At 37.8% G+C, this 15,014-nt stretch overlaps 1 protein-coding gene across 10 annotated transcripts in view; it reads left to right on the top strand.

The window, feature by feature from the left end:
• The window catches only part of Kmt2c (lysine methyltransferase 2C), a 237,116-nt gene that overhangs the window by 178,521 nt on the left and 43,581 nt on the right, over nt 1–15,014 (top strand). For 7 of the 10 annotated variants that reach the window (XM_076565985.1, XM_076565991.1, XM_076565992.1 and 4 more), the window contains 11 exons: nt 1,129–1,233; nt 1,583–1,630; nt 2,440–2,568; nt 2,747–2,779; nt 2,878–2,997; nt 7,610–7,742; nt 7,985–8,196; nt 9,321–9,394; nt 10,356–10,538; nt 10,860–12,788; nt 13,246–13,529. In XM_076565985.1, the coding sequence (XP_076422100.1) occupies nt 1,129–1,233; nt 1,583–1,630; nt 2,440–2,568; nt 2,747–2,779; nt 2,878–2,997; nt 7,610–7,742; nt 7,985–8,196; nt 9,321–9,394; nt 10,356–10,538; nt 10,860–12,788; nt 13,246–13,529 (3,250 nt within the window). The remainder of the gene's footprint in view (nt 1–1,128; nt 1,234–1,582; nt 1,631–2,439; nt 2,569–2,746; nt 2,780–2,877; nt 2,998–7,609; nt 7,743–7,984; nt 8,197–9,320; nt 9,395–10,355; nt 10,539–10,859; nt 12,789–13,245; nt 13,530–15,014) is intronic. The other 3 variants (XM_042273251.2, XM_042273250.2, XM_076565989.1) reach the window with 2 other exon arrangements.

Raw genomic sequence — 15,014 nt, 5'->3', positions numbered from 1 at the left:
ACACTCACATGCACATACATATAATGGAAAATGAAACTGGAAATCATGTTAAGCAAAATACCCCAGAATGAGAAAAACAAATGTCACATTTTTTTTCTCATATCCAAAATTCACATTTAAGAAAATAAAATATAGAAAGCGCGCGCACGTGTGTGTGTGTGTATGTATGTGTATGTATGTGTGTATGAACTGAAAGTCGGTGGGATTTATCTACAGAGAGAAAGAACTCTAAAACTATAGGGAGGTGGTTACAGGAAGGTTAGATAACAAATACATCATGTTTGCTCTTGGGGAACTATTGAATATATGTGCATATACACATGCATATGTGTATGCATGTATATAGAGTATAAGAGAGACTGCGGGGACAGAAGGCACCAGCGGGTAGAGCTGTAAGTGAGCATATAATGAAGCATAATACACATGTATGAAATGTCATAGCGAAAAACTGAATGTAACAAAATCTATCTGTGGCCAGTCATCTCTGGACATGACATTTCTGCCTATTCTTCAAATAGATCACTCAGAGCCTACTTTATTTCCTTACTTTAGTGTTATTTATGAGGAAGTGAGCCCTATGAGAACAAGTCATTTGTTAACAATTCTGTCTTGTTCCAGTAGCTTGGACCATGTCCATAGACACAGTTATTTGATATTAAAATAGTTGTAAGTGAACAATTAATGAGTATTCAAACAGGAAAGGAAATAGTAGTAGTAGTAGTAGATACCTGGCTTGTGCTTTGCTAGAAATTTCAAAATACAAAGTCTGTTATTCATGTTTTTTTTAATTGTACTGTATTTTCTAGATGCCATTCTTAGTTATGCCACCTAACTAATGAATTAATTTTTATTTTATAAGATTTTTATTTTATTTTTATTGCTTAATGGTCTTCCAATTTTTATTTCTTTTGTCAATATACATCAGTCTTGAAAACCAAATCTGAATTTTTAATATTTTGTTAATCAAAAGATAAGTATCTTTGCTTTTAATTCTTTAAGGTAGTGATGGTCTTAAATTTTTATCACTCTGCCAGTTGCCTCAGCAGCTGCTGTATTCTAGGTACTTAGGACATTTTAGAATTTCATGTCTAGGAAAATACTTAATTTTCATATACTTACTATATTTAGGTACTGCTGATGACCCATTAGCTGATATTTCTGAAGTCTTAAACACAGATGATGACATTCTTGGAATAATCTCAGATGATCTTGCAAAATCAGTTGATCATTCAGGTATACATGAATACTGTTTGCCTGATTTCTGTTCTGTGATTTAAAGAGCTGTATGGATGTGGAACAGTTTTATTTTTTCCCCCGATAATGGAAGCAGAAGTGGTTTTGATGTTTTGCTTTGGTGTTTTTTTTTTTTTTTGGACTGTGTCGAAGCCAGTATTTGATCTTCCTTGACTGGCTTTAGGAGGGGGCATAGCAAGTTGGCCCATTCCTGATACCTTTCTAATTGCATCAGATTTAAGGCATGTTGCCTTAAAAGTCGTGCTGCACTTTCTCCTCTTTTTGTGTGTTTTCCCTTCCTTCCCACTTCTGTGGTAATCATCCATTTTATTTGGTTTGGGTCTTGTAGGTCTTGATTTATGCACTTTCCAGGTTGGGAGCTCACCTTTCCCTTTTGGTAAGAACTGAGCAATGGATGGCACTGACTAGAAGTAGTCTTTCTTAGTAGTGGTCTCAGCTGGCAGCCTGTAGGTGCATGCGTGTTTATTAGTAGTGCTAATGCATCACTAATCCATACATTGCTTTTTCCTTCTTGTGTACAGCTAAAGCATAGTGCTTTCAATGACTTCCTTAATAATTTTAATGAATGGTTTTGTTCTAAATAGTTTCTAATACAAAATTAAATAAAAGCAGACTAAAATGTAAGACTAATGGCATTGAGAAAGAAAAAGATGATATGCTCCCATTATTAGATGTTATAAGGTGATGAACATAATTTATATTTTCAGATTATAACTAAAATATTTTAAAATAATTTATAATTGAAATTATTTACAAAAGATGATGATTAAGCTGTATCCTGCTGTAACTGAGTCTATCCTGCTTCACATGTTGTATTTGACAGTTGACCTGATGATACCACTGTTTTCCAAATTAGAACAGTTTTTCATCTAATGGCGTCTTATGGATTCTTAATTGAGTTAAATTTTGCAGATGTTGCCAAGTTGAAATCAGTGTGTCTTTTGTTCCTCAGGAAATGTACTTATTTTGAAGAAAAGAAAATGTCAAGTGTCATATAAACTCATAGATATATTGTAGCTAAATTTAGTTATAGCCTAACCAAAGTACTACTAGAATCCTGACAATTATAATTCAGAAGTGTAGGTTTCTTTTAATTCAATGTGTGTATTAATGCATATACATAATGTTGTTCATTTTGTGCATGTGCTGGACTCACCTTTTCATTTATTTACCTTATTCTTTTAGATATTGGCCCCATCGCTGATGATGCTTCCTCTTTGCCTCAGCCAAGTGTCAGTCAGAGTTCACGACCATTAAGTGAAGAGCAGCTAGATGGGATCCTCAGTCCTGAACTAGACAAAATGGTCACAGATGGTAAAATATTTGCCCTACATCTAGGCTTTCTAAAAGACATGAGTAAATATGACTTTCAAAGCTTTTTGCATGCAATTTTATGTTTGGACTTGTTTTCATATTTTTTTCTATTAATTAAATGCTATTTTATATCCCTATATTGTATAGATAATTATTACTATTTTTTTTTTTATTCTAGGAGCAATTCTTGGAAAGTTATATAAAATTCCAGGTATGTTTGTATTCAGTTGTTTCACTTTATAAAAAGATGGCATTCCCCATTGAATGAGTCCTAATAATTTTCATGTTTTCTGTGATTATTTTACCCAGAGCTTGGAGGAAAGGATGTTGAAGACTTGTTTACTGCTGTACTTAGTCCTGCTACCACTCAGCCAGCTCCATTACCACAGCCTCCCCATCCACCACAGCTATTGCCAATGCACAATCAGGGTATGCTATTACTTTCTAAGCATGGTTCCGTTTGTGTGTGTATTTGCAAGTATATGTGAAGGTGTGCACACAAGATGAGTCTCAGGTAGGTTCCTCAAGAGCTATCTAGTTTGGTTGTTTGTTGAGAGCACCACAATACTCAGCTTTATATTTATTATATTTACCTATTGAGTGTGTAGAGTGTTTGTGCTCAAGCTTGTGTGTGTGTGTGTGTGTGTGTGTGTGTGTGTGATATGTAGCACTCAGAGGACAATACGGGAATCAAGGCTCTTTTTCCCACCATGTGGTTCTCAGAGATTTAACTCAGGTTGTCCAAATTGGTGAGAAGGGCCTTTACCCAGTGAACCATCTTTCTGGTTCATTTTTGGAGCCCCATGAATTCTTTTTTCTAATTTATTTCTCTGTGTGTATGGCTGTGTGGGCACATACACTCTGGCACATGTATAGAAAGCAGAGGACAACTTGCAGGAGTAGGTTCCATCATTTGCTTCCTGGGGATCCAACTTGCGTACTGAGGCTTGGCAACAAGCAGTGCCTTTATCCACTCAGCCTTCTCCCTCCCTCTCTCCAAGCTTATGCTCTTCAAGCACTTACTGCCGCATGGTAACACACACACACACACACACACACACACACACACACACACACACACACACAGCCCTGTTCCTTAGTGCCACATAACACAAACTTATAGGAGAAAACCCACTTTGCTAATGATTGAAAAATACTACTTCCAGTCAAGCTCCATGAAGTTCTCTAACTCACATGATTCATCTTGAGACTAGAACAGACTTGCTCCTCTTTTGCAGTAGTGAGATTGTAATGGTGCTTGGCCTCTCTTTCCCCAGTCCCACCCTAACTCATTCTGCTCATCCTCACTTGACTACTCTCTTTGGTCCATGCTACAATTGAACTCAACAAATCTGGTCTCAGTTTTACTGTTATTTCCTCAGAGCTGAAACATGCTTATCTCTATCCCCATGTGCTTTCATTTGCAGTGTGTGGCACAAATATAAATGCTTTCTGGGATGTTAGTTTGTGATCTCCTCAAAGATTTGACTCTCATTCTGTGCATCATAGGACCTATATTCGGAGTCAATTGGTAGCTTTTGCCCATTTTTAAATTCCTGTGACATTTTTTAGAAATTTGCCCATTTTGTTTGGCCAATTTTCTTTTATCTACTAGTAACGATTTGCAGTGTAAAATGGGTTCAAGATTTCAGTTTTTTTTCCTTTCTGGAGAGCTGAAATACGATAATCAGAATTAAGATCTATAGGAATATATTGGAAGAGAGATTTAGAGCTATTGGTATCGACTCCCCAGGAAAGGACTTTAGGATTCTACAGACAGTACATGGTTTTTGTTTTTGTTTTTTATTATTGTTGTTTCCTCTGAGACATGGTTTCTTTGTATAGCCCTGGCTGTCCTGGAACTTACTCTATACACCAGGCTGGCATCAAACTCACAGAGATACACCTGCCTCTGCCTCCAGAGTGCTGGGATTAAAGATGTACACCACAGTACCCAGGAAGTGCATATTTTAATAACTGAAGAGAATAACATATGTGTCCTTTGCTAATGCTTTGGTGTACTGGATTATGTAATGCTATCTTTATAACCTTGTACTACTTTTCATATGTAATTAAATTTATTAATAAATTCTCTTTATTGTTCATTTTTTGAATACACAAAAAATTCCATAGCACAAATACTGGAAATACTTAGACTTTGACCAGTTTAGTTGTTAAATGTAAATCTACCTTGAGGTTTTCCAGACTAAACATTGAATTTACAATTGGTCAAAACTCTTGTTTTAACTGTTAAAATCATCAGTTCCCAACCTGTGGGTCACATCCCCTTTGGCAAATCTCTTATCTCCAAAATATTTACATTATGATTCATAACAGTAGCAAAATTACAGTTATGAAGTAGCAACGAAATAATTCTATGGCTGGGGAGTCACCACAACTTGAGACACTGTATTAAAGGGTCGCAGCATTAGGAAGGTTGAGACCCACTGCAGTTGTTTTCTCATGCTTTTAAATGATTAAGAATTCTTCAGTATTTTTCTTGTCAATATATAAAGACAAATTTTCTTCGTGTATTTTATAGTTGAAAGTATATATTTTAGAGATCAAATCAGTTACAAATGTACACATTTATAAAGACCTTAGTTGTTAGGGAAATTACTTCATTACACAATCTTATTTTTTTTTAAAAAAATTTAGGATGATTAAAAAGAAAAGATAGCCAGGTGGTGGTGGTGGTGCAAACCTTTAATACCATCACTTGGGAGGCAGAGGCAGGCAAATATCTGAATTTAAGGCCAGCCTGGTCTACAGAATGAGTTCCAGCACAGCCAGGGCTACATAGAGTAACCCTTTCTCAAAAAAAACAAAATATAGGAAGAAAAAAAAAAAGATGAATAAAAGGTTGACCATCCTCCTGAGCCTGTAGCCTATATAAGATTATAGACTTTAATCATACCATTGACTTACAGAGAAGTATAATTCAAGTAGAGCTGCATAAAACACCTAGATTTCAATGTTCATGTTTGAAATAATGGTAGTTCCTATTTAAGGGTAAAAATGTGTGATCATGATTGATATATATATATATATATACACAAAAAACACACATACATACATATAGTGACAGGCAGTCAAGAATGACAACTTTTATATTTTCTAGAGCAGAAGATGGAGGTAAATAGTGCCTAGAAAGATCAAATTAGATATGGATATTAGTGCTAGGTTATTGACATATCTATGGAAACTGGGCCGAGGCAGTTAGCCCTTTTCATCCAGGCTTCTTTCTCAGAACCAGTGAAGACTCATACTGATGCAGTGATTTTATAAATTAACCTGTTTGGTAGGGTTCTGGTGTCAATATTGGAAATCAATTTGGAAATAAATATTGTAGTAATGGGCTAGAGAGATGGCCCAGTGGATAACGCAGTTGCCATACAAGTGTAAGGATTAGATAGAGTTCAGATAGCCAGCCCCCACATAAAAGCTGGGAGAGTGTGGTAGCCCACCAGGCCCACCTCTAATTCCAGCCTTTGGGAGGCAGAGACTGGGTGGAGCAAGGAGTGAGGTTCCTGAGAGGAAGCTGGCTGGCTAAACTAGCTAGAATTGTTCAACTCTGGCTTCCGGGAAGACCCTTACCTCAATAAACAAAATGGAGAGCAGTTGAGAGATACTGGACAGCAACTTTGAACCTTCACACCCTTGTGTGCACATGTATCCACACAAAGGTGAACACACATACACATGAAAAATAGAATTCTAGTAATCTATTGAATGGATGTGAGAGAGAGTAAAAATTAAGTGAATTAAATAATATAAACAAACAATCCATAACTCAAGATTTTTCAGACAATTCATTAAAACCATGTACAAAGGGATACTCTCCTTTTCCTTCCACCATTCATTGTATGTGTGCCTTTATTTAGGCAGTAAGATACATGGCTTTTATTTTGGTAGAATGAGACATAAATACCTCATTCTGACTTGTAGGCAGTTGCAATTAGTCAACTCCATAGATGAAAGAATACATGTTATTTTTCTAGTGTTACAAACTGGAGTTATGGGAAGAATGAGATATTTTTTTCCCCTAGAGAATCATATTGCTAGCAGAGTATAGATTCCTGAGGTATATACTGAAGTATAAGTCTGTGCTCAGCTCACCTAACTTACATTAGTCAATTGTAATGTTTCTTATTAGTCCCTCCCCTCTTTAGACAGGGTTTCTCTGTGTAGCCCTGGCTGTTCTGGATCTGCTCTGGCCTCAAACTCAAGAGATTCGCCTGCCTCTGCCTCTTCAATGCTGGAATTAAAGGCATGTACCACCACCTCCCAGCTTATCTTTTCCCTTTTTAAAGGTTAGGTAAAAGTAAAAAGGATAGAGAGAGTGAGTGCAAAACTCTGATATGGTCTTGTTAGAGACAGATTGTACACGTTAATTTGCATTTAGAGTGAGAAGAAAGTGAGACAGAGTGTAGTGTTGTTAATAGTAATACAGAAAGTTAAGAAGCAGAAAAGGGAATTTCAAGAAGGTTGAGATAAAGTAAGTGGATGTTTCTTCATGTAAGTTAGATAAGTGTTCAGTTTTTTTCTATGAAGTGTTCCTCAAAATGGTTCTTTTCATAAACTAGTATAACTTAGATAGGTGTGGTAGAGTTGAAAATGATTCACGTAACTGTGAGGCAGGTATGGTGAACTCTAGTACTCTAAGGCTGAGGCAAGACTGTAGTTCTAGGACAGTCTGGGCTATGTGGCAAGTTCTTGTCTCTAAAAGTTATTTAAATAAATAATGAAGGAGAGATGTGTTCCTGTTTACTCATGTGACATTTAACAATCTTTTTTACTTCCACATCTTTTCTCTTAAATGGAGGAATACATAGGTGCTTTAAGGTTTTGTGAAGCTACAGAGTTGGACCACATTTCAAAATTTTGTAATCAAGTACATCACCTTTTAATCTGTATTATATAGTATAATGTTGAAAAAAATTACTACTTTAAATAGTATTAAATTGTTAAGTATTTCAGCCACTTGTCATTTATGAATATTTTGCAAAGTAAATTAAATGATTGTTTTTTCTCCTTTAAGATGTTTTTTCCCGGATGCCACTCATGAATGGCCTTATTGGACCCAGTCCTCATCTTCCACATAATTCTTTGCCTCCTGGAAGTGGATTGGGGACTTTCCCTGCTATAGCACAATCCCCTTATTCTGATGTCAGGTATTTAAAAATCTTACTTTCTGTAGAAACTTAAATTATAACAACCTTTATTCTGTCTTAATGTTTTAAATTATTATGCATGATATTAGTATTTGTTACATTTACTGTGAGTTTTCCTTAAGATCATCAACCATATTTAAAGTTATTTTGTAACAAATCCTAACTAGAGTAGTATTGAGCACAGTATTAGTAGAAAATTTCCTTGTTGATGAAGTGATGAAAGTGTTTTGTTATTTTTCCAGGGATAAAAGTCCAGCATTTAATGCAATTGCAAGTGATCCTAACAGTTCCTGGGTGCCAGCTCCCTCTATGGAAGGAGAAAATGATACCATGTCAAATGCCCAGAGGAGCACACTGAAGTGGGAGAAGGAGGAGGCTCTTGGTGAGATGGCAACAGTAGCACCAGTTCTCTACACAAATATTAATTTCCCTAATTTAAAGGAAGAATTCCCAGGTCAGTCATGGATGTATTATGATATTTGACAGCTTTCTCTTGAACGCCTTGCCTTTGTTTTGAAGAATACACTAGAAAGTCTTTGTTTCATCAAATGTTTATCTGACCTGGTTGCCTGAAATGCAGATTCCTTTAGTACTTAATATACCTAGGCCTTGTGCTCATTTGTATATTTCCCAAAACTTTCTTTAATTTATGAGATTGTCAGTTTTCTAGGTCCTAACAGTGCTCAAGTATGAGGTAGTTAATGCTATGCAATTCTTTTTTTTTAATTAAGTACATTTTTATTCTTTGAGACCTTCTCATGTATTTTGATCATCAGTGTTATCCATTCTTCCTCCTCTACCCCTTCCAGATTCACCCCTAGTCCCCTTCCGACTTTGTGTCCTCCTTTAAACAAACAAACAAACAAACAAAACACAACCCAGTGAGTCCCGTTTGTGGTGCCTATATGCTCCCGGGTATAGGATCCAGCCACTGGAGCATTGTCTACCTCCTTACGGGTCATACCCTTAAAGGAAATTTTCCCATAAAGGAAATGGATTCTTCTTCCCCTAGATCCATCAACTGTCAGTAGCTCCCCAGGTAGGTGTGGGAGGTCATGAGCACCCTCTCCACCACAGGATGCATGGTTTCCACATAGGCTGGAAGAGGGCATTGGATCCCATGGAACTATAGTTACAGATGGTTGTGAGCCCCATGTGGATACTAGGACTCATACCTGGGTCCTCTGGAAGAGCCATCGGTGATCTTAACTTACACTGAGCCCCCTCTCTCTCCATTCCCCATCATAGGAATATCTTATACTTGGAATGCAAGCCCAAACAAGATCTTCATTTATTTTATCTATGCCTGGTACATAAAGCCTGAAAGATAATTTTCTGTAGCATTTTGAGTGTGCTTTGTTAAGGCTAAGACTGAATCACCAGCTGAGATTTCTGGTTGGAACTCAAAACATTTTGAATTTTAGATGATTTCTGATTTTCAGATTTTTAATACTCAACCTGTTTTGTGTTGATCTGAATAAGTATGATCTGAATAAGATGATAGCCAGTTTATTAGTAGCTTTTATTACAACACTGTATCACTGTATTTCTGAAAGTGTGTCCTCTGTGATTTTGCAGATTGGACTACTCGAGTGAAACAAATTGCCAAGTTGTGGAGAAAAGCCAGCTCTCAGGAAAGAGCACCATATGTGGTATTTAAATAATTCCTATGTGTTAGATCTTTAAGCACAATATTTGAAACTTATTTTAATGAAGTAATGAAAAGAAATACTTGTTAATACTTAGAAAACTAGCAGTTAGTTTTATTTTAAAGTTATATTAACTTATTTTTCTTTCTTTCCTTTTACTAAAAAACAGAACATTTTTTAACAGACCAGAGTATTTTAAGGGCACAATTAATTCATCTCATCTTAAAATTGTTTTATCTCTTTAAAAGATAGTATAGTACTGCATTTGAAGATGAGATTCATTTTCTTTTTTTATGTATGAGATTTACAAAAGAATCTTTATACATCTTGAAAGAAACACACTTCCTTTAAGGAGTTCTGAAATATCACCATAGCTGGAAATGATTAAGAGAATTCAAAGTTCAGATAGTGACTTATTTTCTCCTGAGGAGCTTGACTGAACCCTTGCTTCAGCTGGAGCCACAGCTGCAAAGCCTTGTAGGAAAAAAAAAAATTCTATTGTTATCTACAAGATCTTCCACACACCAGTTTTCAGTTATAATGATAACTTTGGGTGGAGCTAATGAGGGGCAGGCCTGAGGGATAATTCTGTGGTTTGTTTTACCTTAAATTTAGTAATGATAGAATTTGTTTTTCTTATGTCTAATTTTCCTTGATGGTAATTTTCAGATTTCCAGCTGTTTTAATTTCAATTCTTTAAATTGAGGGACATGCTATTTCTTTGTTCTAACGATGTGTTTGAATTATAGTAAAATATATTCTATTACACTGGGATTTCTTACCATACTTAAAGTACATATATAGAATTGTCTTTACCTGGTAGTAGCATGTGGAGATGGGATACTATCCAGGTTCTTTTTTAACAGAGAGAGATTGTAAGTTTTCAAGAGTGATATTTCAACTATTTAACACAACTTTTATATCTTAAAAACACTGGGACATATTTTTTTTCTTTTTATCAAAGCAAAAAGCCAGAGATAACAGAGCTGCTTTACGCATTAATAAAGTTCAGATGTCAAACGATTCTATGAAAAGGCAACAACAGCAAGACAGCATTGATCCCAGCTCCCGCATCGATTCGGATCTTTTTAAAGACCCTTTAAAGCAGAGAGAATCGGAGCATGAACAGGAATGGAAATTTAGACAGGTATGGGTTATTTGGATGATTTGGATTTTAAATTGCATTTTTGCTTTTTGAGAAAGAGAGATGTTTATGCCATTTCAGAATATAGATCCTAATAGAACTTGAAGTATTAAAATAGATTTCCCTTTTGGTAAAGTATATATTCAAATTGGTCTTAGATATTTATTGAACTATTACAGATAATATACTGCTCCAGGCATGAATGGGACATGCTATGATGATATCTCTTTTTGTTGTACTGACATCAGGTGATGAACTTTGTGCTGCCTTTCTCTCCATGATAGTTGTTTTCTTCTTTATGTTCTTTTTTTCCTGTCCTAACAGCAAATGCGTCAGAAAAGTAAGCAACAAGCTAAAATTGAAGCCACACAGAAGCTGGAACAGGTGAAAAATGAGCAGCAGCAGCAGCAGCAGCAGCAGCAGCAGCAACAGCAGCAGCAACAGCAACAGCAACAGCAACAGCAGCAGCAGCAACTCAGTTCTCAGCACCTTCTAGTACCTTCTGGTTCAGATACTCCAAGTAGTGGAGCACAAAGTCCCTTGACACCTCAGCCTGGCAATGGAAATGCATCTCCTGCACAGACATTCCAAAAAGACCTATTCTCCAAACACTTACCCAGTGCCCCTGCTTCCACACCTTCAGATGATGTGTTTGTCAAGCCACAACCTCCACCCCCTCCTTCAACCCCATCCCGGATACCCATTCAGGAATGTCTTTCTCAGTCCCAGAGTTCTCAGCCACCTTCTCCACAGATGTTCTCACCTGGATCATCTCACTCCAGACCACCATCTCCAGTGGATCCTTACGCAAAAATGGTTGGTACTCCTAGACCACCTCCTGGGGGCCATAGTTTTCCCAGAAGAAGTTCTGTTACACCAGTGGAAAACTGTGTGCCTCTATCTTCAGTACCGAGGTCTATTCAGATGAATGAAACATCAGCCACTAGGCCATCCCCAGCCAGAGATTTATGTGCTTCCGCCATGACAAACAGTGACCCTTATGCAAAGCCTCCAGATACACCTAGGCCCATGATGACAGATCAGTTTCCCAAACCTTTTAGCCTTCCTCGATCCCCTGTGGTTTCCGAACAAACTACAAAAGGTCCTCTAGCATCTGGCACCATGGATCACTTTACTAAACCCTCTCCTAGAGCAGATGCCTTTCAAAGGCAACGGCTACCTGACCCATATGCACGACCTTTGCTGACACCTACCCCACTGGATAATGGGCCTTTTAAGACCCCACTGCACCCTCCTCCATCTCAGGATCCATATGGATCTGTGTCACAGGCATCAAGACGACTCTCTATTGACCCTTATGAAAGGCCTGCCTTGACACCGAGGCCTGTAGATAGTTTTTCTCATAATCAGTCAAATGATCCATATAGCCAGCCTCCCCTAACTCCACACCCAGCAATGAGTGACTCTTTTACTCATTCTTCAAGGGCTTTTTCTCAGCCTGGAACCATATCAAGGTCAACATCTCAGGACCCATATTCACAAGCCCCAGGAACTCCCCGCCCTGGTATCGATTCTTATTCCCAAACCTCAGGAACTGCTCGATCCAATCCAGACCCTTATTCTCAACCTCCTGGTACTCCCCGGCCTAATACTATTGATCCATATAGTCAGCAGCCACCAACTCCCAGGCCTTCTCCACAGACAGACATGTTTGTTACATCTGTGGTAAATCAGAGACACACTGATCCATATGCTCATCATCTCGGAACGCCAAGACCTGGGATTTCTGTTCCCTATTCTCAGCCACCAGCAACACCAAGGCCAAGGACTTCAGACGGTTTTAATAGGTCCTCCAGTGCAAGACCAGCTCTCATGCCAAACCAGGATCCTTTTTTGCAAGCAGCACAAAACCGAGTACCAGGTTTACCTGGCCCTTTGATAAGGCCACCTGATATGTGCTCCCAGACACCCAGGCTACCTGGGCCTGGCCTTACAGACACATTCAACCGTGCTTCCCCATCTGCTGCTCGTGATCCCTATGAGCAGCCTCCAATGACTCCCAGGCCTCAGTCTGACTCTTTTGGAACTAGTCAAGTTGTCCATGACCTTGTTGACCGTCCAGGTCCTGGGTCAGAAGGAAACTTCAGCACATCTTCAAACCTTCCCATAAGCTCCCAAGGACAACAGTTCTCCAGTGTCTCCCAGCTTCCTGGGCCCGTGGCAACTTCGGGAGGAAATGATACACAGAACACTGTGAACATGTCTCAAGCTGACACAGAGAAACTGAGACAGGTAAACATAGTGTTTGCAGATGTTTTAATATATTATCTATGGAAGCTCCTCATTAAAACAAATGTAATTTCTTCTACAACAATGTTAAACTTTCTTTTTTAAATTATTCTTTAAATTGGATTTAACCTGGGTCTAATTTCATTCTTCATGAAGTTGTTGGAATATCTTTAAATATGAAAACTTTTTCTTTTATGGTGGTTATTTGGCCAAGGAAAAAGACCCAGGAATCACTAGTTTTTGTTGTCATTTGTTGGTTTTGGGGTGCGTGTGTGTGTGTGTGTGTGTGTGTGTGTGTGTGTGTGTGTGTGTGTTTAGTAGTTAAATGTAAGTAGTGTTTTATGATACTTTAAAGCATTTTGAAATTTTAAACATTAATGTAGTCACATAATGGAAACATTGAGAGTGTTTTAAATCTTTTGAATTATAAATCCCGACAAGTTTGTTTCTTTCTATTTAGCGGCAAAAGCTGCGTGAAATCATTCTTCAGCAACAACAGCAGAAGAAGATTGCTAGTCGCCAGGAGAAGGGGCCTCAGGATACACCTCACCCAATGCCCCTTCCACACTGGCAGCCAGAGAGCATCAACCAGGCTTTCACTCGACCTCCACCTCCCTATCCTGGGAATATTCGATCGCCTGTTATCCCTCAACTAGGACCTAGATATGCAGTTTTCCCCAAAGATCAGCGGGGACCCTATCCCCCAGAGGTTGCTGGTATGGGGATAAGACCTCATGGATTTAGGTAATGCTTTTATTTTATTTTATTTTATTTTATTTTATTTATTTATTTATTTATTTATTTATTTTGGTTTTTCGAGACAGGGTTTCTCTGTGTAGCTTTGCGCCTTTCCTGGGACTCACTTGGTAGCCCAGGCTGGCCTCGAACTCACAGAGATCCACCTGGCTCTGCCTCCCGAGTGCTGGGATTAAAGGCATGCGCCACCGCCCGGCTAAGTGATGCTTTTAATTTCCCACTAGATTTAAGTTGATGTTGGAAGAAGGAACTGGACAAATAGTATTATTGTGCAAGAAGTTATTACACATTTCTACTTCTTTCATCACTGTGAGATACAGTCATTATTGTTTTTAACTAAGGAAAGGTCATGGACTTCTTCCCTCTAGGAACTCTTAAGTTTCTTGATAGACCCTTTGTCATTAAATATTGACAGAATACCTGTAATCCTACTGATTTAATTTATCATGTCAGCCAAATCGTATCTTCCAAACCATAGCTACTGCATCCTAATGAAGCTTCTTATGATGTGATGGATGATAACAATACATTTTGCTCTTTTAGTTTACATTGTAAGATGTTTACAGAGAGTTGCAAATTGGAAAGGTGCCTCCCTTTAGAAACTTTGAGCGATCCAGTTGAGTTGTCGAGTGGGCTGAGATGTATAACAAACCTAGTCTTTTAAGGAGAGTGCTCTTTAACATGACACACAGTTTAATCTTGCACCTGTATCTGTTATATTCTTTATTTCCCTTTCTATTACAACTTAGTTGTAGTTTGTGCCCATTGCTGTTTTTTTTTGGGGGGGGACATTGTATATACATGTGTATGTGGAGGTCAGAGGTTGATGCTTGTGTATCTTCTTCTATCACTCTTTACCTTATATTTCTGAGATAAGGTTTCTCATTCAACCTGGAACTCACCAATATGACAAGACTAGCTTTCTAGTGAGCCCTAGGGAAGCTCTAGTCTCCCACTTCAACCGCACTAGGATTATAGGCATTTTTTGCTTGTGTGAAGGGTATAAAAAAATGTGGTGTCACGCTTGCTCAAGAAGTTTTCTCTCTTTCTGTCTTTCTTTCGTGCTTTTAAAATTCTATTTGTGTGTGCAAGGCACAAGATACACGTGGTAACCTGAGAACAACTTTGTAGAATCGGTTCTGTCCTTCATGTGTCCTGGGAGTCACACTCAGGTTGTTCACAGAGCAAGCACTTTTACCCATTGAGCCATTGCACTATCCCAGTTTTGTCTATTTAAAAAAAAAAACAACAAAAAAAACTTTTTAAATGTTTTTTCATATATTATGTATTGTGATTGTGATCTTTTCTTCTCCCAATTCCTCTCAGAGTCTCTTGCATTTTCACTGCCGTTGGGCTTAGCAGTAGTATTTCTTTCTTTCTTTCTTCTTCTTTTTAACCTATAGACTAACTTAAAACTTCTTTTTTTTCCTCATCTCAATTCTAAATTGACCGTCATTCTTCATTATTTGGGTA

The sequence above is a fragment of the Peromyscus maniculatus genome, chromosome 3, assembly GCF_049852395.1.
Source record: "Peromyscus maniculatus bairdii isolate BWxNUB_F1_BW_parent chromosome 3, HU_Pman_BW_mat_3.1, whole genome shotgun sequence".
NCBI classification, from domain to species: domain Eukaryota; kingdom Metazoa; phylum Chordata; class Mammalia; order Rodentia; family Cricetidae; genus Peromyscus; species Peromyscus maniculatus.
Note: the sequence above shows the minus strand (reverse complement) of the source record. Positions and strands in the feature narration are given on the sequence as shown.